Source organism: Vombatus ursinus, unplaced genomic scaffold (assembly GCF_900497805.2).
Source record: "Vombatus ursinus unplaced genomic scaffold, bare-nosed wombat genome assembly UNPS02014802.1, whole genome shotgun sequence".
Classification (NCBI taxonomy): Eukaryota; Metazoa; Chordata; class Mammalia; order Diprotodontia; family Vombatidae; genus Vombatus; species Vombatus ursinus.
The window spans coordinates 26,759,909-26,786,796 of record NW_020954580.1 but is presented as its reverse complement, the minus strand read 5'-3'; the positions used below and the strand labels follow the sequence as shown (position 1 = coordinate 26,786,796).

At 39.9% G+C, this 26,888-nt stretch overlaps 2 protein-coding genes across 4 annotated transcripts in view; one reads left to right on the top strand and one right to left on the bottom strand.

Annotated features, from left to right (window-relative positions):
* NUFIP1 (nuclear FMR1 interacting protein 1) overlaps positions 1–5,800 on the bottom strand; it is a 51,377-nt gene extending 45,577 nt beyond the window's left edge. The window contains exons 1-2 of the mRNA XM_027873733.1: positions 5,473–5,800; positions 1,627–1,712 (exon numbers count right to left, since the gene is read on the bottom strand). Of these exons, the coding sequence (XP_027729534.1) occupies positions 1,627–1,712; positions 5,473–5,737 (351 nt within the window). The 5' untranslated portion in view covers positions 5,738–5,800. The remainder of the gene's footprint in view (positions 1–1,626; positions 1,713–5,472) is intronic.
* A 165-nt stretch (positions 5,801–5,965) lies between these two features.
* The window catches only part of GPALPP1 (GPALPP motifs containing 1), a 41,050-nt gene continuing 20,127 nt past the window's right edge, over positions 5,966–26,888 (top strand). For 2 of the 3 annotated variants that reach the window (XM_027873439.1, XM_027873440.1), the window contains exons 1-4: positions 5,966–6,119; positions 11,816–11,957; positions 17,759–17,863; positions 22,411–22,519. In XM_027873439.1, coding sequence (XP_027729240.1) covers positions 6,035–6,119; positions 11,816–11,957; positions 17,759–17,863; positions 22,411–22,519 — 441 coding nt within the window. In that variant the 5' untranslated portion in view covers positions 5,966–6,034. The remainder of the gene's footprint in view (positions 6,120–11,815; positions 11,958–17,758; positions 17,864–22,410; positions 22,520–26,888) is intronic. The other variant, XM_027873438.1, reaches the window with a different exon arrangement.

Below are 26,888 nucleotides of genomic sequence, written 5' to 3'. Positions count from 1 at the left end.
TAAAGAACTAGAAAAATTACTTTAATTAAGAGCTATCAACATTAGAAAATGTTCATTTTTCCTACCTTAGTACTCTCCTGCCCAAAACTAACTTGTATTTATTCTGTCTATATTCTGTATATGTTTGCATTCACATGTTGTGTCTCTTATTCGGGTGTAAGCTCTTTAAGGACAGGAGCTATCTCAATTTTTCTTTGTATCCCTAGAAACTAACATAGTGCCTTGCATATAGTAGATGCTCAATCAATACTTGCGGATTTAAAAATTAATTAATTAATTAATTCTAAACATAGTTAGAATTATGGAGGAAATAAGCTAAGGAAAAAGATAAACCTTAAAACTTATAAATTCACTTAAATAAATTTTATTCATTTAAATAAAATTACTATGGTTTAAACAGCCATGAAAAATAAACATTGGACGCTTAATAAGAGGTCAAAAAAAAATTACTTTCAGTTTAATGGAAGCCAGCTAGATGGTAATGAAGAAGTGTATCAGCACCCAGCCCATTATATGTGCTGTAATCACATTAAAATGCCTCCTGACCTTCTATTCCTTAATTCTGATTTACAGAATATCTATGGCTCTTGGGTGAGATCTGTGAATGTTACAGGTAGACGTTTCTGTTCTTTTACATAAGTAGGACACAAAGGAAAAGGGGAGAACGATGCTAGCAAAAGGAGCCGTTAATGCGCAATCTGTAGGTTAAATTAAATTTTGTGTAGGTATAACACAAGGTTGCATTAGTAGTCTATCTCAGACAATTTAATACTAAAAAAAAAAAACTGAGCTAAGGAAAAAAATGTTTCCTCCTTTCTTTGCAAGAACTCCACTGTGCAACCATCCAGACGGAAGGAGAGAGAGACAAAAATGGAGCAAGTGCAGATTTGGACTAAACCCAGGATTTCACTAGAAAGGGAATGGCATTGAGGAAGCTTCTTTCTAACAATGAAGGTCAGCAAATATTCTGCCTGGTTATGTGCCCAAGGTCATTAATGTGTCAGAGGAGGGACTGGAACCCTGATCTTCCAGATTCTAAGGTCATCTTTCTATCCACTAACCCAAAACAAAATGAATCCCTTAATGCAGGTTAATTGCTTTCATATTTTACCATTCTATAATTAAATTAAGGCAAATACATAGCTGAAACCTTTTTAAAAAGATTTTCAATATCAAAGGTAGAATTATTGCAAGTAAATACATTTAGTATTTATGTTAAATCCAACATTTACACAGCATTTATATAACATGTTTATGGAATTTTATTTTATATGGAAGTTTTCACATTAAAATTACGAAAACTGTACACTGTATCCAGTACACAACTAATTCCTAATCTGAAAGCTTCTATTTAATGGGACCTCAAGGACATGGTCTATAAATTAGGTAGACTGGACTCTCTGAGCTTACAAAAAAAAAAAAAAACACCCCCCCCCCCACACACACAAACCCACACCCACATCCCCATCCCCCTCCACTGTCTGATCAACATTGACTTAGTGTCTAGAGGGGAAACACCATCACAGTAGGAAAAAGAAACCTGATTCACACGAAAGAAACAAAAACAAAAACAAAAACCTTACACAGGCAACAAAGAGCCTATCTCTGAAGACTTCTCTTTAATACCTTTTGTTTCTGTTTTCCACTTTGTTGATTTTTGAAATTTCGATTTGATCTGTCATGGTTTTTCTTGGGAAAATGATAATTTCTGCCTACAAAACAAAATTAGAACCACAGTTACTTATAATTATTTTTAAACTACACATCACAGGGAATCTGTTGAGAAGCAGATATAGTAGAAATATAGTACAGAAACCAGACATAGCAGAAATATACAACTCTTCCTCCTTTAGGAGAATATGAGTTAGGTGAGATGGCATTTCCACAAAAAAAGCAGACTCAAACCACTGGTTGACCTGTGCATCAGATGCTGATGTGACCCATCCACTTCTCATCCTCTGATATTCTTGTTTATGTCCTTCTAGAAATCTTCTGAAGATCTACCTGACACACCAGAAGCCTTCCTCTCCTCTCAGTCTCCCCCTTGCAGAGATATCAGGGCAGCCGGTGGTCAGCTGTCCATCTGTTAAACCTCACTCTTCTACATTATGCTTCACCTGCTTTTCCAATCATACACTTCTCTGATGATCTTCTTGTGAAAATCCTTGTACACACGACACCACCGGTAACATGGTGCAACTAACTCTACCACACAACTGTGCAAAGCCCTCTAAGTCACCAGGAATTTTGTTTCTTCTGAATAACGAAGGAGATACATAAATGATATTTCATGGTTTGCCATCCTGTAGCATAACCAAAGGACCATTAGTGGTTTCTAAAGCAGTGAATTGCTTGAGTTCGATGAAAACATTGTAATTTATCAACTATGTCCCAATCTACTCATCTTTCTCCCGTTTAATGCTAGGATTGAGCCCTTTATTCATCTGCAGTGTCCATACAAGATTGATGTGTTTAACTAATTTCCATAATATTAGCAAACAGGTATCCTTCAAGCATCCTTAAGCATTGTCTCATAAAATCAGAACTGTTCAATCTAATAAATGATGAGCAATAGGAAAAATATCTTCAGGTTTTAATGACTACCTACCACACAGGGTAATTGTGATGAAAGGGCTCTGCAAATTGTAAAGGACTAGAGACATATGAGTTATTTTTCTCATTATTAAATAATGTATTTCAAATTGATTTGCATTCAACTGGAGGCAGCCGGCAGAACCATGGATAGAGAGCTGGGCCTAGAATCTGGAAAAGCTGAGTTCAAATCCAGCTTCAGACACTTACTGGCTATGTAACCCAGGGCAAGTCACTTAACTTCTAGTTAACAACTTTCTTAACTTTCGAGTCACTGAAACAAATGACAATTTAGTCAGTGACTGAAGTGAGACACTACATTCTTGGTGGATTTTCATTATCAGTGCTGTAATTTTCGCTTGTATAAAAGATGATTCCACTATTTTTTATAGATCATCCTATATATCACCTTCCGCCCTGATAACATGTGTTATTAATAGATTATTACAGATACACTCACCCTGTATCCTCTTTATTCTAAGAAATTTTGTTAAATCAGAACAGTTTTGTGCAATATTTAAGCCTTCGTTACTGTGTTATTCTTGCTATCATATCAAGTACCTAACTCTTCCAACTCTAACATACCATTTAAAATCTGATCCATTAATTTTATGCCCAGTAAGAGCTGTTGAATGAAAAGTCTATATCAAGTATTCATGATTTAATATTAAATATTTAAAGGAAATTCAATTTTTTTCCTGTTTCATTTGCATGAAATGACTATCCTCTAATAAAAATGTTTACTAGGATAACACTTGCTCTACAATTAACAAAATTACATTGCTGAAGCCTAGGATAACAAGGTTTAAAGCTAAATGAGGCTTTAGAGAACTTGATTTTGAGGACCAGGAAACAATTCAACCCCTTTCTTTTATAAGATAAGTAAATCATGTCCTAGAGAAGTAAAATGACTTGCCTGAGGTCATAAGGGTAGTAAGAACAGACCATTCTGACTCTACATACATCTCATGTTTCCACTAGAGCAGAGTCCTATCACACAAGCATTCACTCTGCCCAGCTAAAACTGTATCACCTTCCCAAGGACACTTCATAAAAAACATGGCAGCTTAAGAACCTCCTATTATTCAGACATTTAAGCTCTCTTGCCACTCACTTTTCCCTCCCAACACTACTACCATAGCTTAGAAGAATGGAATAGTGGATATTATTTGAGTTTACATCTTCTATTACCTAGATAAAACTTCCCTGGCCAAGTGAAGGCCTTGGAAAGGAAATATGTTATTATTGTTTGACCTTTTTTTTTTTTTGCTTTTTGGTGAGGTAATTGGGGTTAAGCGACTTGCCCAGGGTCACACAGCTAGTAAGTGCCAAGTGTCTGAGGCCAAATTTGAACTCAGGTCCTCCTGACTCCAAGACTGGAGCTCTATCCACTGCGCCACCTAACTGCCCCTGTCCTTCATTCTTGAAGAGGATCATGGCATCAGGAAGGTGATTCCATGACTTGCAATTGAACTGGATTTAAGTGAGGAGGGCTTTGCAAAGTCACCAGCCTCACTTTCTCCTCCAGATCCACCTGGGTCCAGTGGCCAAATATAGATCAGGACAATTAAAGATGGGGCCCAGACTGGAAATAAGAAGTTAAACCAGAGGCAGCACAGAAGTGTAAAGAGCACCAGATTTACAATGAGAGGAGGTGGATCTGGACCTTGACCACATCTCTGAGTTCTTTCATCTGTAAAACGCAAGGATGGTACCAAATGATATCTAAAATGCTCTAAATTCTATGATCCTACAAATAATAAAGCCTTGCTAGAAAAGGGCAAAGAAAATAAGTTAAAAGATTAAATATTAAAAATGTAAATGGGGCAGACTGTTGATCTTGAAATCAAAAGGGAGAATTTTGGATTTAAATTGGAAAATGACATTAAATCCTAGAGGTTAGACTTTTGTCTATCAAAAAAAAATTACTGTTGTCATTTTGATCATAGATATAAAGCAGGAAGGGACCTTGGAGGTCATGAGTCCAACTCCCTCATTTTACAGATGAGGAAACTGAGGTCCAGAAAGGTTTCTCCTTAGGGTCACACAAATACTAAAGGTCTGAAGTGAGAACAGGAACCCAAGTGTTCGTGACTCCGTTGCCAGCACTCCATCCACTTACACCATTGTACTTCTACCTCAAACACAAACTCATAACATTTGAACTAAGTTTCTGTCACAGTGAAATCAGCAAAATCTCATACACGGTGGGACAACATTGCAAAATAAACCCTTTGAGAAGCAGCATAGTGCAGGCTGGATTTGGGAGCGCAAGGACTTGGATTCATGCTAGTTCTATATCCTTGGACAAGTTATACTTCTCTCATCTCTAAAATGAGAGGGTTGGATTAGTTGGAGAAAGCTAGGTAGAGCAGTGAACAGAGCACAGGGCTTGGAATCACGGTATTATAGTGATCAAATCGGGCTGCAGACACTTACTAGTTGTGTGACCCTAGGCAAGTCACTTAACCTTGTTTGCCTCAGTTTCCCTAAATAAAATGGAGATAATAACAGCATGTACCTCCCAGAGTTCAAATAAGATAACATGCAAATAATGTTTGGCACTGCGTGGATGCTTATAAAAATGCTTATTCCGTCCTCTCCCTCTAGATGATCTCTGAAATCCCTTCTGGTCCTAATGCTATGATTTAAACTGCTCTGAACAAGCCCCCTCTTGCCAATTAATCCAAAAATTGGGAGAGGTGAGTAGATTGGCAGTGAGAAGAATGTAGTTTCCAAGTTAATAAAACACGCAGGAGATTTGGGGTAGGGTAAGGATGGAGCATGGAAGCCGAATCAACTCTCGGGGTTGGGGAGCGGGGAGAATGGGGAATGCAAGTAAGAAATAACATCCCCGGGGAGGAAAAAGCCTGTGTTTACCTGGCTGTTGGTACCAGTGTCCCTGCGGAGGGTCGAAGCCATCGTAGCCTGGAGCCGGCGCCCAGGACCAGTCGCGGGCCGGCTGGAAGTCCCAGGAGTTCTCTGATGAGGCGGGCAGGTGAGGAGGGGGCAGGTGAGGCGGTGGAATGGACGGTGGGGGCGGCGGAGGAGGAAGCACCCAAGATGTCCAGTCCGCAGACTGATCAGCCGGGAGTGTTAGCACCGGGGGCGGCCCGGGCGGAGGGTACCAACCGAAAGGGTCCATGAAACCAGGGGGTGAGCCTGACTGAGAAACAGAGGCAAGACCCGCACCTCTCAGGCAGCCCGCAGCACGTGGGCTAACCTCGGGGGCGGAGACATTATGCGTCACTTCCATTCCACCAGTAAACACACGGCAGGACCAATAGCTGTGTCGTGACGTCACTTCCCCGGCGCCGGAAAAACTGTCCCCGGAGTTTTGCCCGGACTGGGAGACCGAGAGGCACCCTGCGCGTGCGTGTTGTGAGGGGTCTGTGTGTGTCCCGCTACCTGGGCAGGGAGGCTGGGTTGTCCTCGGGCCGCGATGGCCAGGGACCTGATCGGCCCCGCGCTGCCCCCGGGCTTCAACGCCCGAGGGACTGCGGAGGAAGAGCCGGACCTGAGTCCTGGTAAGCTAGGAGGGCTCTCCCGCCCGAGTCGAGGCCAGCCCCGGCCTCTCGGGGTGGCGAGGCCGTCTGTGTGCCGGGCGCCAGGCCGGGGGCTGGGAAGACCCTGGGAAAACGACTCTGTCCCTGCCCTCGTGGGGCTTCCCTTCTACCCGGGGGAGACAGATGCGCGAGAAACAAGTTCAAAGTCGGGAAATTCAGAGTAGCTTTGTGGGGGTGGGGGGAGCCGGGGAGCATCAGGAAGGTCCTGCCGTGCCGAGCTGGGCTTTGAAGGATGCTGGGGATTCTGCTGGAGGGGAGATTGGGGGAAAGGAGTGAGGAGGGAGAACATTGCAGCCGCCATCATCATCATCCTCATAGCATTTGTATAGCTCTTTAAGGTTTGTAGATAAGCTCTCCTTTGATCGTCACAGCAATGCAAGCTATGGCAATAAGACAAGAAAAATAAACTAAAGGAATCGGAATAGATAGAGAGGAAACAAAACTGTCACTCTTTGGACGATATAATGCTATACTTAGAGAATCAACTAAAAAAAAAGTAGTTGAAATAATCGTTTATTTGATTCTCACACAGCAGCCCTGGGAGGTGGGTGCTGTTATGATCCTTATTTTACTGGTAGGAAAACTGAGGCAGACAGAGGTTAAGTGACATGCCCAAGGTCCCACAGCTAATAATCACATTTGAACTCGGGTCTCCCTGACTCTGGTTTCAGCACTCTATCTGTCTACCTGCATAAAGAACCCCTTGTTTAAACACAAGGAGGCAGGAGAAGCTTGCAGGGAACAGCAAGGAAGCCAGTTTAGTTGGAACAGAGCATGTGTTGTCCTGGAAAGGTAGACTGAGAGTTAGATGGTGAAGTTGTCAGTCAGAAAGCATTTGAGGCAGCTGATAGATGGCACAGTGCATAGTTCTGGGCATAGAATTAGGAAGTTCTGAGTTAGTATTCTGCTTGCTGTCTGACCCTGGGCAAATCTCGTAACCTCTGTTAGACTTGGTTTCATCTGTGAATGGGGGTAATAATAAATAAACATAAAGGTATTTCCAAATTCCATTCAGATACATTATAAAGCAAAGAGTAGGCCTACATACGTGGAAAACATACTTCATCATAAGATACTGATTTTTCCTGGGGGGCGAGGGTTGGTATTGGGAAATCCTTATAAAAGAACAAGTGAAGGAAAGGAAAAAAAGCAAAGGAGCCTTAAGTTTTTTTTTTTTTTAGGACAAAAATGTGATGAATTTGAACTTCTGAAATTAAATTATCGGTTCATTTTGTGTCTGTCCTGCTGAGATTTTATGTTTTTAGGAAATTGGCTTGTTTATATCTTGAACAAATTGCTTAGCTCTCTGACCTAATTAATAATGAAGTAATAATAAAAATGTATATTGGGAAGAGGAAAAAATGCTACAGAGAGAAAAAAATCAAGAGAAGTATGATATCCTCTTAATGAAGAAGGTTGAGTGGTTCCCTATTGCCTCCAGGATAAAAAACATACAGCCCATAAGAATGTGAACTCCTTGATGACAGGGACCTTGTTTTTGCCCTAGTTTGCATCTCCAGCCTTAACACAATGCCTCACAAACAGTGTTCATTTATAATAGCTAGCACTTAATACAGCTTCTTAAGGTTTTCAAAGAGCTTTACAAACATCTAATTTTATCCTCTTAAATGAGGTCTTTCTTGTTATCCCCCAACTGTTAGTGCCTTCCCTCATAAATTACGGTGTATATTCTTTGTATATAGTTATAAATGTATCCATTTTCCCTGTTATAAAATATGAGCTCCCTGCGGCCAGGCACTGTTTCATTTTAATCTTTGTACTCCTGGCACTAGCGCAATGCCTGGCACATACATAGCAGATATATCATAAATGCTTGTTAAACTGACTAGGTATAAAGAATTATTAGTCAGATTCATTCACATAGTAAATACTTAATAAATTGTGTTAATACATTGATTTGATTGCACTAGGCATTATCCAGAATATAAGAAAAGAGTTTAGAGAGCTCTCTACTCCCAGCAATTTTAGGATCTTTTTACAGAATGATCATCCCATTTTGGACATCTGCCCTAATACTGATAACACCATACCTCTAGTTTAGATGACTTCCAGTCTCTCCCCCTCTCAAATACTCTTCTTGTTTCTCACTCTTGCTTTGGCTCCATTTCTTTTCCAATGTCTACCTTGTAGATCTCTAGTTCAACTCTTTAGGGTCTTCTGCCAGCATCCGACTGTACATTGTATCCACCATCCATTTCCTTCACTCCTTCTCAGCTACTCTGATACTACTATTCATAATCCTGCTGAACAGACCTGTGGGAAATCCACTACAGATTTGTTATCTATTTGTTGTCTATTTCAACTGGGACCTCACGGTACTGTGGAAATCCTTTTATTCTTCCCCGATTGGCTCTGTCCCACTCCTCACAACAGTAACCGTTCCAAACCTTCTCTCTTCAAGCCTCTTATTATAAATACTTCAGCCTTTCCTTCATGCACTCTGTCGTACAATCATACTGGCCTTCTTGTGGTTCCTTATACGACACATTATCTGTGCTGACTGTCTCCCATACCTGAAATGCACAACCTTCTGACTTCCAATTTATAGAATTTCTAGTTTCCTTTAAATCAGCTTAAGTGACATGGAACTTTTCCTGATTCTCTCCTCTGGCACATTATCTTGTATTTATTTTATGCTTGTATGTGTACCTCTCCCCCCACAGAATGTAAGCTTTTTCGGGTAGTGACTGTTTTATTTTTATCTTGGCCTCTTCAGAACTTAGCACAATGTTTAACACAAAGAAGGCACTTAATCAATGCCTTTTGTTTGATCAGGTGTAAAGGACTGTTAGTCTTTGCTGTTCTTTCCTAAGTGTGGAAACTTTGAGACACATGATTGATTGGAAGCTCCTACTACTAGAGGTCTTGATTTTGACTTTTCTTTCATCTTTTTTACTTCCCCAAAACCTAGCACACTGCTTTGCACATAAGTACCTAGTAAATGTTACTGAATGAGTGATAAATGAATGAGTTTTAGAGCCGTGAAAAGGGAAGATTTCTGTAAAAAACATAAATAAAATAAAGCTAGCAACCTTCTCCAGCAGTTGTCTATCATCACCAAGCATAGCTTACTCAAATCAGCTTGTCCTGTTACTGTCTCTCCCATAGCATGGTGCTATCTTATTATATAATGCTTATTTCCTTTGATGCATGTAAACAACATTAAATTATTTCATGTGCAATATATAGCTGATTTCACACTTCAATATTTCTCTAGTTTTTTTTTTTTTGGTAGTACCATATGCTATTCCTTGAATGTTATTTTCATCTGTTGAAAGTAATAACTAATTCACAGTAGCACAAATTTAAAATAGTTTTACAATCACTATACCTATACAACTACTGTAAATTAAAATTACTGTCCAACCTGTACCACTTCCTCAAAATATACTTTTTTATAATTAGTATAGTCATTCATTTTACAACATCCTTCACATGGCTACGAACCATAGAGCAAAATGAATTAGATCATATTAAAATCCTTCCCAAATCCAAGTGAGAGACAGCATGGCAGATTGGCTAGAAAGCTAACCTCCAGACCACAAAAACCTGCTTTCACATCCCACTTTTGTCACATCCTGGCTGTATGCCCCTCGACACATCACTTAACTCCTTAATGCTCTAGGCAGCTCTATGACTATACGTTTCAGAGAAGGTCCCAACCTGCCTGACTAAAGGAAGTTGTTTTTTTGTTTGTTTGTTTGTTTTGCAATCAGGGTTAAGTGACTTGCCCAGGGTCACACAGCTAGTAAGTTTCAAGTGTCCAAGGCTGGATTCGAACTTAGGTCCTTCTGACTCCAAGGCTGGAGCTCTAGCCACTGTACCACCTAGCTGCCCCTGGGAAGTTCTTCTTTGGGTACTCCCTATGCCAACGAAATGACAGGTCAGGGCAAAATCCAGGTACCTATCACACCTGTCCATGGGGTTTCTGTGGCAAACATACTGGAATGGTTTGCCATTTCCTTTTCCAGTGGATGCTTTTATCAGGCAATAAGAGGTTAAGTGACTTGCTCAGGGTCACATAGCTAGGAAGTATCTGGGGCTGAATTTGAATTCAGGTCTTCATGATTCAGGCCCAATGCTCTGTCCGCTAAGCCATCAGCTGCCTCACCTAGAGACATAGTGTGTTTCAATATTGTACTATAAGTGGAAAGAGGCAAGGAAAGCAAGAAAAAAAGAGGAGGAAAAAACCCTCCTGCTTAAAACTTTAAAATCAAGAGCAAAGGAAGAAAGAAGGGACCATTAGTGAGAGAAGAGCATGCCGAAGTGGCACTCTAATTGAAACAGAATCCCCATTCTGGGGATAATCTCCATTCCTCCTGGATGGTGGTGCTATTCCTTGTTTACGAGGTAAACAAAAAACCAGAGGTACATTAGGAATTCTGTAAACTAGGGGAAAAATTTATCCCAATTTTATAGACTCAGCAAACCTAGGCAACAAAAAATCAAGTATCTTTCCAAATATTTCAGTCTAAAATAGTTTGATTCTTAGTCTTTCTACTATATAGCAGTCATTTCTAGGCTTTTTCCAAAGTATGGTGTTCATCAAACATTTATTAAATGCTTACTATGTGCAAAGAACATGCTAAGTGCTGGGAATATAAAGGTGAAAGATAACCCAGTAAATTCCTAGAGGAATTTGCAATCCCTGAATTCTAGGATAGATTCTAAAATAATCTGTTCTGTTTAATGATATAAAAGAACAGTAAGGGAAATTCTATCAAATTATTGAAGATACTAAAGCAGATAAGCTTTCAAGTTCATTGTGTTAAGTATTAGTGAGAAATAAGACCCTGCCAAGTAGATTGCAACATATTGTCAGTGGTGGTTTGTGCACACACATGAAAAGAGGAAAGAATTGTAAAAGATACATGTGAAAAGAAAGTAGAGTGACTAGTTACATAGTGAGAGAAAGGAGAAACAGATGAGTAATCTGAATATTGCGTTGGTAGTCATAAAATATTAACAGACTTAAAAGAAGGTCTCCTGTGCTTTGGAAAGATCTCATTGATTGCTGCAGAGATTTGTGATTTTGTCAGTGTATTTCCTTCACCGATGCTAACTGCAACCCCTGTATTACTTTGTAGAATTGATTTGAGCACAAATTCATTGCCTTTTAGCCAACCTGGAGTTAAGGTGTCCTGGAATCAGCTAGGCTTGTCCTTGCAAGTTCTCACCACCTAGCTCTTACTCTAAGGCTTTCCAGCTTGGGTGAGCCTATCAGAGTTCACAACTTATCTGGCATAGTTTTAGAACCTCAGGTCATCTGTTTACCACCATAAACGTCAGAGGAGGATATTAGTGAAGGGTCCTTCTGTATGGAATGCCGTTGAAGGTTTTAAGGAAGACAAAGACAGGAACCACACAGGATGAGAAGGGGTTGGATCTGTCCTCGTGGAGGGTATGTCCACATGGAGGAAATCACATAACCGTCACAATATAGCTACTCCAAGGTGCTGAGAATACAAAAGGCTGTTGTTCCTTTTCTGGGGATACAAGCGGAATGCATACATGATAGTAAACAATACCAAATACTATATGCTAAGTGCCAAAGTGAGTAGTAGACAGTCAGCAGTGTGTGAATGCATAGGAGAGCTTTCCTGAAGCTTACAGCATCCGTAGCAAATCTTCTTTAGTTGCAGGACCAGCACTGCCCCCCAACTATAAGAGCAGTAGTTCAGACTCGTCATCCAGTGATGAAGACAGTGATTCTCCTTTGCCACACCAAGGGGGAAAGGAAGATTCTGAAGAGGAACGTGATGCTGGTCCAACCCCAAGGTCAGTCATTTTGGTCATAAGTCATTGTTTAAACCTTCCCTGTGGGATTGTCTATAGTGGAACAGTTGAATGTAGAGACATCTGGGAAAAGGACCTTTCATCTGAATTTGTGTATGCCAAAAGGTAGAAATTATTTCATTTGATGCTCTTATCATAAATTGAATCTATTAAAGGGAAATAATTTAAGTATAACGTGGAGCTGTTGTGTTTCAACCAGTTGCCTTTTATTTAGGAGCCTGTCCTAGAGACAAGTTTCAAACAACTGTCCTAACCAGATTCAAAAAATAATATCTGTCTAGAAGTTTATGATATATATTAATTTGGTTGAGCATACAATTTTTCTTCTAAGACAGAACATCTCTTTAAATCCAGCCTTCCCAAATAATACATATCCTATTTTGTACTCATTGCTCTATTTTTACCCTTTTGGAGAAGGATTTTTATCTATTTCCCCATACCACTTTTCTGTTACAAGCTTGCTTACTTAGGCCTGTCTCTACAAGGAGCCACCCTAAATTCTGAGTTGTTTGCATTCATGCACTCAAAGGCATGAGTACTTAGTCATTCCTTAGACTATATGAACACCTGAAACTGCGCTGCCTGTAAGATCTTGACTCTGCAGTCCCCCCAGCATAATTTCCTGTCTTTTTCCTACTTCTCACAGCTTGACTACTTCTCAACCAGTTTTTCACTCTCATCTCAGCTTCTATTCCCTTCATCTCATGTATTGTCAGTGGTGATCTCTGTTCTGGCCTTATTTCTCACCTGTCATGGGCTTGAATGAGACATTAGCCATTTCCATGAGAGTCTGCACTTTATTCTTATCTCTCCCTTCCTGCTTATCCTGTTACTGCCCTTTAAATCCCCAGCCCAGGGTCACCCCCACCATCAGCCTTCTTCGCCTCTATTCCAAAGCACTTCTATAGGAACCCAGGAAACTCTGCTGACTTAGTCCATTATAAATTCATGGTATCTGATGTCCCTTACTTTCCCTGACCCCTGCACAGCAATCGTTTTATTAATTCTGACTGACTACATGTCACGCTGTCCACAGGAGCTGTTACAAACCTCCTTCTTTGTCTTCTAGTCTCCAGTTCACCTTTATTTCACTCCATCACTTTTCCCTGTCTCTCAGAAAATGATCTTACTTCATACCAAGAAAACTGAGACCATCAGTTGTGCATATCTTCGTTTTCTGTCTAACGCAACTCACGACTTCTCTGGACTCTCATCCATCCTTTCTTTGCTCTAGTATCAGAACTGAAGTTGCCCCTTTCCTTGGTCATGCCTCCACTTTTCCCCTCCTCTTAGACTCTGATCAATTCCCTTCTCATTTCATCTGTCAGCCATCTCCTTCCTGCCGCCTACAAGTATGCTGAAGCCCCCCCGCCATCCTAAAAAAAGTCATTCTTGTCATCCCCTCAAGCTATCTTCCCATGTTTTTTCCTTTTCATTGCCAGACTTCTGGAAAAAGTAGCCTGCACTTACTTCCTCTGTTTCCTCACTGCCCAGTCAGCTCTTCAACTCTTACTGCTAATCTCACATCTCTGTGGAAAGTGATCCCTCCAGTATCCCTAGTGACCCAATTGCCAAATCTAATGGTCTATTCTTAGTCCTTGTCCTCTGTGACTTTTGCAGTATTTGATACTATTAATCACCACTCTTCAACTTGATAATTTTTTCTCCCCTTGAGTTCCCTGACACTGCTGTCCCCTGGTTCTTTTACTATTTGTCTATTTCTCCTTTTTTTTTTTTTTTGATGGTTCATCATCATGTACCTAAATGTAGTTGACCCCCCCCCATCCCCAACCCAAACTCTGTCCTTTTTTTCAATAAATTCAATTCACCAGGCATTTAGTAAGTACCAAATTTTGTGCCCAGAACTGTGGCAGCCACTGAGGTACAAAGACTAAAATAAAACAATTCCTTCTCTTAAGGAGCTTACATACTACTGAGGGGGAAACAGCAGGTACTCGGGGTGATTGAATACAAAATGTATTTGAGGTAAATACAAAGCAGTTTGGGAAGTGAGGGATTGTGGAATTACTAACCCTAGACAGTCTCTTTCACCCCCATCACTTCAGTCATGGAGGAAATGCCTTGCAGATCTCTTTATCTAGTCCTTCTTTCTCCCTTCACACATCTCCAACTGTTGGCTGAACTTCTCAACCTTAATGCTCCATTGGAACCACAAACTTAACATTATCATCCAAAATCATCTGATCTTGTTCCCTAATGCTGGTTTCCCTATTTCTCTTAATAGCACAACATCTTCCCAGGCTTGAAACCTTGATGTTATTTTGGACTCTAGTCCTAGTTAATTCTCCTTCCATAACATCTCTCATATATACTCCTTTTTCTTTGCTTGCATTGCCACTCCCTTAAATCTAGCCCTTATCACTGCTCCTCTGGACTCTTATAGTACCTCAGTAACTAGTATCCCTCCCTCCTAGCTTATTCTTCACATAGCTTACAAAATAATCTTCTAGCAAATGGGCCTGATCCTATTATTCTGATGCTGAAAAACTTTTAGAGACTCATTATTGCTTGTGGGATAAACTACAAATTCCTTAACCTAGGATTTAATGCTTTCCACAGTCTGGTTCAGCATTATTTCATAGTAGTCTCCTTGCCACACTCTATATTCCATCCAAATTGGGCTGCTGTCTGGTCCCTGTTGTCTGCTACCTCAGTACATTCTTGCCCCCCGTAACTATGGTGACCTTTTGATTAATCTCTGCCTGTTGAGATATCCTTCTCTTCAAGGCCCAGCTCAGGTTCAGGCTCCTCCAGAAAACCTCCTCTGATCCCCTCAGATGAAAATAACCTCTCCTCAAATTTTCTTAAGACTCTTAACATAAATCTCCTCTTTGTACCCCTATCATGTTCTACTAACATCGTATTCAATTGTACTCATGTGTATACATGTTATACCTCCCTTATTATACTTTAAATTTGAGTGAAGAAACTCTATTGTTTTTCCATCTTTGTATCCTTAGTGTCACACCCAGTGCCTTTTATAGAACAGCCACACAATAAATGTTTGTGTTATAGCTGCATAAGTTAAACTGCTTTGTGCAGGAAATTAAAGGACAAGCAGAAACAGCACTGAACCTGGAGTTATTACCTGAGTATAGTTCTGACTTTATCACAGATGGGCTGTGTGACCTTCCGATAATCCCTCAATCATCTGGATCTTAGTTTCTCAGGTGAGGGGTGGGGAACCTGCAGCCTCGAGGCCACGTGTGGCCTTCTGGGTCCTCAAGTGCAGCCCATTGACTGAATCCAAACTTCACAGAACAAATCCCCGTAATATAAGGATTTGTTCAGTAAAACTTGGAACCAGTCAAAAGGCTGCACCTGAGGACCTAGAAGGCCACGTGTGGCCTTGAAGCCACAACATGAAGACCCCTTTCCCAGGTCTTCTCCAGCTTTTTCCTGAAAGCCATGAAGGAATAGAGGAACTCCTAAAATTGTTATTTTATTATTGAACTAGCTGAGCACAATATACTCAGTATGTTGAACTCTGAAGAATGGAGATAGTTTTCCCATCCTCCTGGTGCACAGGTGAGGATCTCATCTTTGTACTAAAAAAGGTAGGCCATTTGAAGAGTCTTCTCATTTTATGAGTTTCAGAACCTCTTGATATCTTCCCTCACTCTTGCCTCCAGTCTCTAACAGTGATGTAACTCTTCTCCTGGGTAAGGCCAGCTCCTCTGCATGTGTGAGAGATCAAATCCCTTTCTGTCTTCTGCAACAGATTTCAAACTCCGTTCCCTCTCTCTCTGTCTGTCTCTCTCTCTTTCGCTTCTTCAACATCTCCCTATATCCGAGTTCCTTCCCTACTGCCTTCAAACATACCCAAGCCTCCCCCATCCTTAGAAAACCTACATTAAGCCATACCATTTCCCCAAACTGTTGTCCTAAATCTGTCCTCCCTTTCTCAGCTAAATTCCCAGAAAGAGCTGTCAGTACTTGCTGCCTTTGCTTTCTCTCCTCTCACTCATTTCTCAACCCTTTGCTACGTGACTCAACTGAAACTGCTTTCTTCAAAATTATCACCAATCTTTTAATCAGCAAATCTGGTGGCAATATCTCAGCCCTTATACTTCCTATCTGTTGTATTTGACACTGTTGACCTCTCCCCCAATCCCCGCCCCTCTCTTTTTGGATACTGTCTCTGGGCTTTTCTGACACCACTCTTTTGGTTCTCCTCTTACGTGTCTGACCACTATTTTTCCATTTTTCTTTGCTGGTTTATCATCCATATCATACCCTGTAACTGTAGGTATTTCCCAACATTGTCCTAAGTCCTCTTCTTTTCTTCTTGTTCTCTCTCTCTTTTTGGAACTTCCTCAGCTTTCATGGGCTTAATTATCATTTCTATGCAGATTAACACATGCAGAATATGTATATATGTGTGTATATATAGCAGATAGATAGATATCTATAGATATCTGTAAATCTGTTTTTATACATCTCCAGTCCCAGTCTCTTCACTGAGCATCAGTTTCATGTTACCATTTGTCTATTGGACACTTGTATCCTTAAACTCAAAATGTCTAACACTGAACTCTTTATTTATCTTTTCCCCAAAACTATCCCTTCTTCCAAACATTGTGTTGAAGGCATCACCATCCACCCGGTTGCCCAGGTTCCTGATCTCAGCATTATCTTTGATTCCTCCCTCTCTGACATTCCACATATATAACCAGAAGCCAAAACATACCTTTCCTACCTATACAATATATCTGTCATTGAACCTCTTCTCTCAGTTCACACAATTACTACTTTAGTTTCAGGCCTCCCCCACCTCTTATTTATATTGTTTCATTCATTCAGTAAAGATTTATTTTTTGCCCTTTTTGGGGGGGGGGGCAGCTAGGTGGCACAGTGGATGGAGCATCAGCCCTGGAGTCAGGAGGACCTGAGTTCAAATCCGGTCTCAGACCAGACACTTGACACTTACTAGCAGTGTGACCCTTGACAAGTCACTTAAATTGCCCTTAACCCAATTGCTTCGCCAAAAAAAAAAAAAAGCCCCAAAAAAACAAAAAGTAAAGCTTTATTAAGGACCTACTATGTGCCTGGCACCTTTCTAAGTACTAAGGATACAAAAAGAGGCTGACATTGCAGTAGCCTCTTAACTGGCCTTCCAGCTTTAAGTCTCTTACCAGTCCAGTGCATCCTTCACTCTGCTTCCAAAGTAAGTTTCCTTAAGTGCAGATTTGATGACTTGAAGATAAACTATAAATCTTTATTTACCTTTTAAACTCCTTTACAACTTCAGCCCACTTTTACAGTCTCATTGTGGCCAAGTATCAACGGGTTAATGTAAACTATTGGTATCTGGCAAGTTATTTGGTAGTGAGGCTTTCTTGTGCCTCTGAGAAAATATCAGACCTTCCAATCCCTCATCTCTTCCTCACATGGTCTTGGGAATGGAATTGCTAACTTTTTGGCTTAAATATGCCCCACTCATGGGCTGAGAACATCTTTATGAAAGACACTTCAGATGTAGTTGATGTTGCTATTATGAAGAAGAACAAGATTTCTTACTGATGTTTAGGCAAGCAAAAAAAAAAAAAAACTCCAGAAAAAGGTTACAATAAAAATTTATGTGCTGTGTAAAATTATTTCATTCTTTCTTTGATGGCTTCCATTTTTTTCAGTCTCATGTTTTAATCAGTTGAGTATATGACTTCCCATAAAATATTAGAGTTTTTCTGACAAGTTTTCTTGAAATAATTTTGTGGTTGCTTCTCTCATGTGTAAACAAAGTGAAATTGCTTCCTTTTCAGAAAACAGAGAAGAAATCAAAATGAAGAAGAAGATGATGATGATGATGGCTTTTTTGGGCCAGCTCTTCCTCCTGGATTTAAAAAACAGGATGATTCTCCACAGAGGTAACTAACATGAAATGATAGTACAGGTTGATCTTTTCTAAGTGAGATTCTTCTAATTAACATACTTTATGTGCTAGTTGTCGGGGCTAGAGAACCAGCAGACTTGGGTTAAAGCCCAACTTTTGACACATACTGGCTGTGCAACTAGGAAAGTCACTTAACCCCTCAATGCTGTAGGATACTCTCTAAGACTAAAAGTTGCAGAGAAGGCTTGGCCTTCATTGATAGAGGGAGGTTGCTGACCGTAAGTTCCCAATGCCAGTAGAATCACAATTTTTGTTCCTATGCTCTTAATTTCTTAAAGACTTTTATTCCTAATATGATGTTTCCCTTTGGTGGCTAAACTCCGTGAGATGGCCATCTACAGCAGGTACCTTCACTTCCTGTCCTCTCACTCTTTCTTAAATCCTTTGCAGTCTGGCTTCCAGCCTCATCATTGAAATAAAACTGCTCTCTCCAAAGTCACCAGTGATCTCCTAACAGCCAAATCTAATGGCCTTTTCTTAGTCCTCATCCTTCTTGAGCCCACTGCAGCCTTGGACACCATAGCTCATCCTCTTCTCCTACACACTCTCTTCTCTCTAGGTTTTCATGACGTGGCTTTCTCTTGACTTTGACTGACCACTCCTCAATCTCCTTGGCTGTATTTTCATCCATGTTATGACCAGTAATTATGGGTGTCACCCAGCAGTAATTATGGGCCCTCTTCTATTCTCCCTCTACACTTTCTTGCTAGGTGATCTTATCATCTCATGAGTTCAATTGTCATCTCTACACAAATGACTTTCAGATCTATTAATCCAATCTCTGTCTTCTGGTCAGGCATCACCAATAGCCTATTGGATATCTCAAATGTAATCTCCCTTAGGCTTCTCAAACTCAACATTCTCAAAACAGAACTCATTATCTTTTCCCCTCCAAACTCTCCTCTCTTCTAAACTTACCGTTTACTGTCCGTAGCAGTGCCATACTCTCAATTGTCCAAGCTCTGAACCTACGGGTCTTCCTTGACTCCTCATTTATACTCATCCCACATTTCTAATCTGTTGCAAAGCCATTTTGTTTGGACCTTCACAATATGTATCTCCTATGTTCCTTTCTCTTTGTCCACACAGCCACCATCATAGTATAGACCCTTATTACCTTATGCCTGGATTATTGCCCTAGTCTCTGAATGGTCTCTCTGCCTCAAGTTTCTTCCCACTCCCATCTATCCTTCATTGATCTACCAAAGTGATTTTCCTAAAACACACATCTGACTATGTCATTTCCTCTCCCATCCCTTCAGTTAGTAAACTCCAGTGGCTCTCTGTCATCTCTAGGATCAGAGTAAGGCAACATAAACGTGCCTGCTGTGTGCCAAGCACTGTGCCGGGCGATGGGGATACAAATAACTGCATAAGACAGTCTCTGCCCTCAGGGAACTCACAGTCTAACGAAAGAGACAACAAATAAAAAGAAACTGATAAGTAGGGATGGGGATAGAGGGGAGGGGTGAGGTTACTTGGCATGGCGATGTGATGAAGTCATGTAGCCAGTGTAGGAAAAGATTTGAAGATATGTGAATTTCCTAGAGTTTCTGGAGATGATGAAGTCCAAGAAAGTAGTTGGGTGGGAAGTGATGAGGAGAATCCTCGGGTACTGTCCTGAAATAGTAGGGGATCTGGGAGGAGCTCTCCAATGTCTACCCTCCACCTCTCCTGTTAGAGTGAGGGAGGGGGCCTGGGGCAGGAGGTGGAGATATAAAATACTTTGCTATAAAAAGCCCTTTACAGCTTGGCCCATTGTTATCTTTACAATCTTCTTAACACTTTACTCTCTTCCATATACTTTATGATCCAGCAAGACTGGCTTTGCTGCTGTTCTTTATACACAAAATTCTGTCTCTTGGTTTGTTTCTCTTGACTGGCTGCCCCTTGTGCCTGGCATGTTCTCCACCATACTGGTCCCCTTCTCCTATTGGTGAGTTCCTAGGGTGGGGGGCGGGGTGCTTTGCCAGGCAGACTAGTCATGCTTCTAGCTATGCTTTGAGTTTCCCTGGGCTTCACGTCAAAGCCCCCACACAAGTATCTTCTCCCCATCCCTTCAACTTTTCAGCTTTTTAATGTGTTGTTTTTCCCTGTTAAAATGTAAACTCCTTGAAGACAGGGATTGCCTTTCTTTTTGCTTGTCTTTGTATCCCCAACACTTAGCACAATGCCTCATACATACTAGTCATTTAATAAATGTTTGTTGCCTGCCTGCTCTCTCCCTCATCTTCACCTCCTGCTTCCCTGGCTTCCTTCAAAACAGTACATTAAAGATATATGGCACTTTCCATTACACTTTCCATTCTCACGCGTTATCTCATTTGATTCTTAAAATACTCTGAATATTTTAGATAGATATCTAAAATAAATCAGTAAAATAAAATAATAAAATAAATTTAGATAGATATCAGAACAGATACTTAACTCATTTTTTGAAGTTTAGGAAACTGAGGCTCAGATTGGTGAAGTAATTGGTCATTCATTTTATGTCAGTGGCCAAGAAGTGGCAGAGCTGGGAGTAGACTTCTAGACTTCAGATCCCCTGCCCAGGGCTCTTTTCCACTACACTGTCCTGCCTCTTTGAAGACATTGAGAAGTTAGAAAATAGTCAGCAGTACCTTGAGAATTGTAGGAAACTGTGAAGAATCATGAAGCCAAAAAGGTGCAGTGAAATTTTCTTTCTTGTCTTCCTAGAGTTTCCTACTTGAAGGTCAAGGGAGGTGGGGAACCTGCAGCCTCAAGACCACATGTGGCCTTCTAGGTCCTCAGTGTGGCCTTTTGACTGAGTCCAAGTTCACAGAACAACTCCTTTTATCAAGGGGATTTGTTCTGTGAAGTTTGGATTCAGTCAAAGGAGGACCTAGAGGGCCACATGTATCCTCAAGGCTGCAGGTTCCCCACCCCTGATCAAGAGGCTTACAGTAGAACCAAGAACTCTCGCTGATGTCTGTGCCAGACTCCAGCAGTAGCTTTCTCAGAGATCACAGTTGTGATTTCCAGCCAACCCAGATGTTGAGAATGTTAATTTAGCTAACATTGTGAATACTACTCATTATTGCTGTGTCTGTTCACTTGTTGCTGTCTCCTTTTATTTAAATCTGCTTGTTAGAAATTAAATCTGTGATCCTTGCCAGAGCCACATCTGTTCATAAGTAGCTCTGCTTATAACCTTAATGACTCTTAACATAGATTTCATTATTGGTATCACACAAAGACCACCTTCCCCTCAACTCTAAGCCTATAAGAGCTGAGGAATAGCCATGCCCCCAGATTGCTGGCTCTGCTTCTAACCTACCCTTTGTATAACTGTTACAAAGGGAGAAACCCTTAGGGAGAAGAGGCTGGGTCCCACTACCAACAGTGCCCATTGACAACTCACTGCCACTAGTAGACTGGTAAGCCCAAGACCTCTAGAAACTGAAGCATCACCACCCTCAGACCACAAGCCTGGCTCCTGCAGTTATAGTCCAGGGAAGCAGCCCTGTGCACATGGGAACTCGCAGCTTCCTCTGCAAATGTAACATTTCCCACATCCTCTGCAGCCACAACTACTGAAAACCTGGAAAACGAAGTTCTCACCCCCAGAGTCCTGGGCACTGTCAAATGGTTCAGTGTCAGAAGCCATGTTGTTTTATTAACTGAAGTGACATTAAAAATGAATACATTATCATCTGTTTTGCCTCTGCATCTCAAGGTCCATGGAACCTTTCCATCTGACTTGCAACTCCTATATTGCACACTCCCTTTATAAGAATATAAGTTTTTGAGAGCAGGACCTGTTTTCCGTTTTTATTTATGTCCCTAGCACTTAGCATAGTTATTTGCACATAGTAAGCCCTTAACATAAATGCTTTTTCATTTATTCATTCATTGGAAAGTGACCGCCAAAAGTGAGGGCTTAGGTAATTCCTAGGCACATAGTAGAACAGACTTCCCCAGATTCAGTCTGTAGTACTCTCCAGTAACTAATAGCCCAGTAACCTCCTTTGTAGGTGTAGGAATGCCTGGCAACCATTGCAAATTACAATCCATCTTTACTTTCACACTTTGCAATTCTGGTCCATGTTTCACCCTAAATCCTCCAAAGAGGATCTGTCCAACTCACTTTCTTTAAATTTTTTAAGTTATCGTGGGTACAAGTGGGTCATATATCACTTATCCATGGTCATGTCATGACAATAAGTGGCATTAAAGGGTGATTTAATGTAAAACATTTTCCTTTTTTTTTTTTAATGTTTAAAATACAATTTGATTATGCAGCTGTTAGGATAACACATTAGCACTCTCAAAGGTTGAGAATCACTGAAAGAAGATCTAATTGTTGACTGACAGAGAACTAAAGTGAAGTGGTTTTTTTCCTGATTTCTGGTAGAAAAACACTTAGAAGAGAGTTCCTTTTCAAAATAACATTTGGATAATTTGAATTTTTTTTCCACGTACCTGATTTCTGATTAGCTTAGTTTTATGTGCTTTTATGTTGAATATATGAACAGCTATAAACTTGACTTTTATTTTTAGGCCAATCATAGGTCCTGCATTGCCACCTGGTTTTAATAACCGAGCACAGAAGGCTGGGGAAAACAGAGATGACCTAGGAGTACCAGTGTCATCATCTTTCAACTCTGAGGTTTGGAAAAATTGAATTTTAAAAATTAAGATGAACAGAACACTCTGTGCTTCTTTTATCAAACTTTCATATTATACCTTACTTCATAGTCATTTCTGTACACATTTGAGCTTTCTTGCCAAGCCTTTAATCACCATGAGGTCAGGGACCTCTCTAAGCCATTTTTGTATCCCCCAGGTGGGAATTTTATGCTTGGTCGTTAAATAAGTAAGGAACTATAGTCCAGAAGATTATGCTCAACAATTTCCCATTTCCACTAAAGACAGAACAAACTCAACTAAATTTATATATTTAACAGGAAGAATTTAGAATAAAGATAAGATAGAATTTCTGACTAGATTATTAAATACTGTAATGGGTTACAAAGGAAGTTGTAAAATCTCCTTCTTTGACTATCTTTAAATATAGGCTGGAGACCTGTATCAAATAAAAGCAAAAAAAAATTTAAAGGTATCTTCTTTGCCCTTAAAGATCTTATAATTGAGCTATGGAGATGAAAAGATAGGAAACGTTAAATAACAATAAAAGACTTAAATAATAATTTAAGAGTGTAGAAGAGTTCTATACAAAGAGATAGAGTTCTCCTTGAAACCATTGGAATAAACTAGGTCAGAGATATCACACTTGTGGCCACAAAACTCTTAGTGCTGCCTGAATCAGATGAAAATGTAATTGAGAAATGTTCAACAAAATAAAAAAAGATATAATAGATAATATTTGTGGTTTTCTAAATCAGTATGTACCCCCAGGGATCCATTTCTAGTTGAGTTTGACACCAGCGAACTAGATCATTCTAGAAAATAACAAGATAGGCTCAGATTCTTAAAACCTAGCCAATAGCTCACAAATGTTCAGATTCCTTAAGAATCTGGCCAATATGGCAAATCTTAAATAAACCTTGTCTTTGGCTGAAAAAAAAAAAGAAAAGAACAGGATACCCATTTTTATGGGTACCTAAAACTGTCCATAGATAACTGAGTTCTGAATGGCCAGGTGTGGGTTATGGTTGTCTACATTGTGAGGATGAGTAACAAATCACAAAGGGAAGATGGCCCTCATCCCTCTTGTTCCTCTCATCCCAAGGTAGGAAGTCAATTCTTAGGTAGGAGACAATTCTCTGGTTTCTTGTCCAATTCTTAGTCATTCTCCTGATATTCTGTGACTTAAAGTAGAGATGCTGGTAAATGACGTAGCCCCATCTGTGTAGCACTAGAGAAACTAAGACAAAGAGCAGAAGGAAAGGAAGGGGAGGTAGGGAAGAGACAGAGAGGGGAAGGGAGGGAGACGAGAGTGGAGAGAAAAGAGGTGGGGAAGAGCACATTTATTAAGCGTTTTCTGCTGAGTGTTGAGTATACAAACGCAGGCAAAATAGTGGATAGTTCCTTCCCTCTATGTGTGGACCACACGTAGAGTTGGGAGAGGAGAGCATGCAGCAGCAGCAGCATAGCGCAGAAGTACCTGGGAAGCAGTGTGAAAGCCTGCTCCTGGGCAAGATACAGTGAAAATTCACCCATTAGAGTCTGTTGTCCCCAGGGGCAGAGTCGAAGGTTCTAATGGGAAAGAAGATGAGGATATTGGCTGGGGCACGGGCATTGTGGTGTGGAGATGGCCCCAAAGTGCTAAAACAAGTCCTTAGTGCTTTCACTAGGATCACTGGCCAAGAATGGTGCCCATGTATTTGGGTGGTGAGAGGGACATGCTTAGCTAGGCCGATTCAGCCATGCTGGAGTGATGTCCTTGTTTCTTCTAGTCCTCACATCATTTATTCTGCTTGATGAAATTTTCAGGGAGCTGTGAGAACTCTTGATAGTGTCTGTTAACTCATGCATTGCAATGTACTTTACCAGTTCTTGGCTGAATGGCCTGCCTGAACCAGAGAGTTGCTGAACTCTGGCAATGTTAAACCCATAATTGCCCGATTTAATTCTTGACTTGCTAACGTACCTTGTGTTTAAATTCAAAAAGTCCTTAGCACTTTTATCCATGGGCCTTTTAAATATAACATGAGATAATGTGACTACTCCAACATAGGTAGCATGGAAAAGAGTTACTATACATTTAAAAGTTTTTCAATTAATATTTACAAAAATCATAAATTGCCAAGCTTACCAGAAGAGGAAATAAAATACTTAAATAGCCCCATCTCAGAAAAAGAAATTGAACAAGCCATCAATGAACTCCCCAAGAAAAAGTCCCCACAACCAGATGGATTCACAAGCAAATTCTACCAGACATTTAGATAATAGTTAATTTCAAACTATTTGAGACAAGTAAGGAGTCTTACCAAATTCCTTTTACAAATATGGTGCTGATACCTAAGCCAGGAAGAGAGAAAACAGAAAAAGAAAATTACATGAATATTGATGCAAAAATTTTAAATAGAATACTTGCAAGGAGATTATAGCAATATATCATACACTGTGACCAGGTATAATTTTTACCAGGAATGCAGGGCTGGTTCAATATTAGGAAAACTATCAGCATAATTGGCCACATCAGTAGCAAAACCAACAGAAATATGATTATTTCAAAAGGTTCAGAAAAACTTTTGACAAAAATACAACAACCATTCTTATTAAAAATACTGGGGAGCATAGGAATAAACAGATCTTCAGCAAGTGTTATCTGTAATGGGGATAAGCTAGAAGCCTTCTCAATACAATCAAGATGGGAGAGGGCAAGGATACTCCTCAACACCACTATTATTCAATATTGGACTAGAAATACTAGCAATAAGAGAAGAATAATAAATTGAAGGAATTAGAATAGGCAGTGAGGAAACAAAACTTTCACTCCTTGCAGATATGATGGTATATTTAGAAAATCCTAGATAATCGGCTAAGAAACTAGTTGAAATAATTAACATTTTCAACAAAATTGCCAGTTACAAAATAAACCCACATAAATTGTCAACATTTCTATATATTACCAACAAAATCTAGCAGCACGAAATAGAAAGAAGAATTCTATTTAAAATAACTGTAGACAATATAAAATACCAGGGGGTCTGCCTCTCAAGACAAACACAGAAACTATATAAACACCATTACAAAACACTTTTCACACAAATAAAGTCAGATTTAAACAATTGGCAAAATATTAATTGCTAATGGGTAGGCCGCCAATATAATAAAAATGACAATTCTACCTAAAGTAATCTATATAAATCAATCTATGGTAGTGCCATACCGGTCAAACTACAAAAATTATCTTATAAAGCTAGAAAAAATAATAACAAAATTCATCTGGAAGAACAAAAGGTCAAGAATATCAAAGGAATCAATGAGAAAAATGTGAAAGAAGGGGGTCTAGCCATACCAGATCTCAGACTGTGTTCTAAAGCAGTAATTATCAAAACAATCTTAGTACAAGCTAAGAAGTAGAATGGTGGATCAGTGGAATAGATTAGGTACACAATACATAGCAATAACCTAGTGTTTGATAAACCCAAAGATCCAAGCTTTTGGGACAAAAACTGCTGGGAAAACTGGAAAACAGTATGGCAGAAACTAGGTATAGACCAACATTTCATGCCATATACCAAAATAAGATCATGGCTACATGATTTAAACATAAAGATGATAGCTTAATAGGCAGATTAGGAAAGTATGAAATGGTTTATCTGTCAGATCTATGGATAAGGGAAGAATTTAGGACAAAACGAGATAAAGAGAACATTACAAAATGTAAAATGGATAACTTTGATTATATAAAATTAATAAGTTTTTGTACAAACAAAACCAATGCAACCAAAATTAGAAGGAAAGCAGAAAACTGGGGAAATGAATTTTACAGCAGATATCTCTGATAAAGGCCTCGTTTCTCAATTATGTAGAGAACTGAGTGAAGTTTATAAGAATACAAGTTATTCCCCGATTCTGAGGTAACACATGACACCTATCAGATTGGCTAACATGACAAAACAGGAAAATGATAAATATTGGAGAAGATGTGGGAAGATTGGAACACTAATGCACTGTTGGTGGAGTTGTGAACTGATCCAACCATTTCGGAGAGCAATTTGGAACTATGCCCAAAGAGCTACAAAACTCTGCATACCTTTGATTCAGCAGTACCACTGCTAGGTCTGTATCCCAAAGAGAGTTAAAAAAAAAAAAAAAAGGAAAAGATCCTGATTGAACAAAATTATTTGTAGCAGCTCCTTTTGTGGTGGCGAAGAATTGGGAATTGAGGAGATGCCTGTCAATTGGGGAATGGCTGAACAAGTTGTGGTATATGATTGTGATGGAATGTAATTGTGCTATGAGAAATGATGAGCGAGATGATTTCAAGAAAAGGGGAAAGACGTAGATGAACTGGTACAGAGTGAAGTGAGCAGAACATTATACACAGTAATAGCAATATTTGT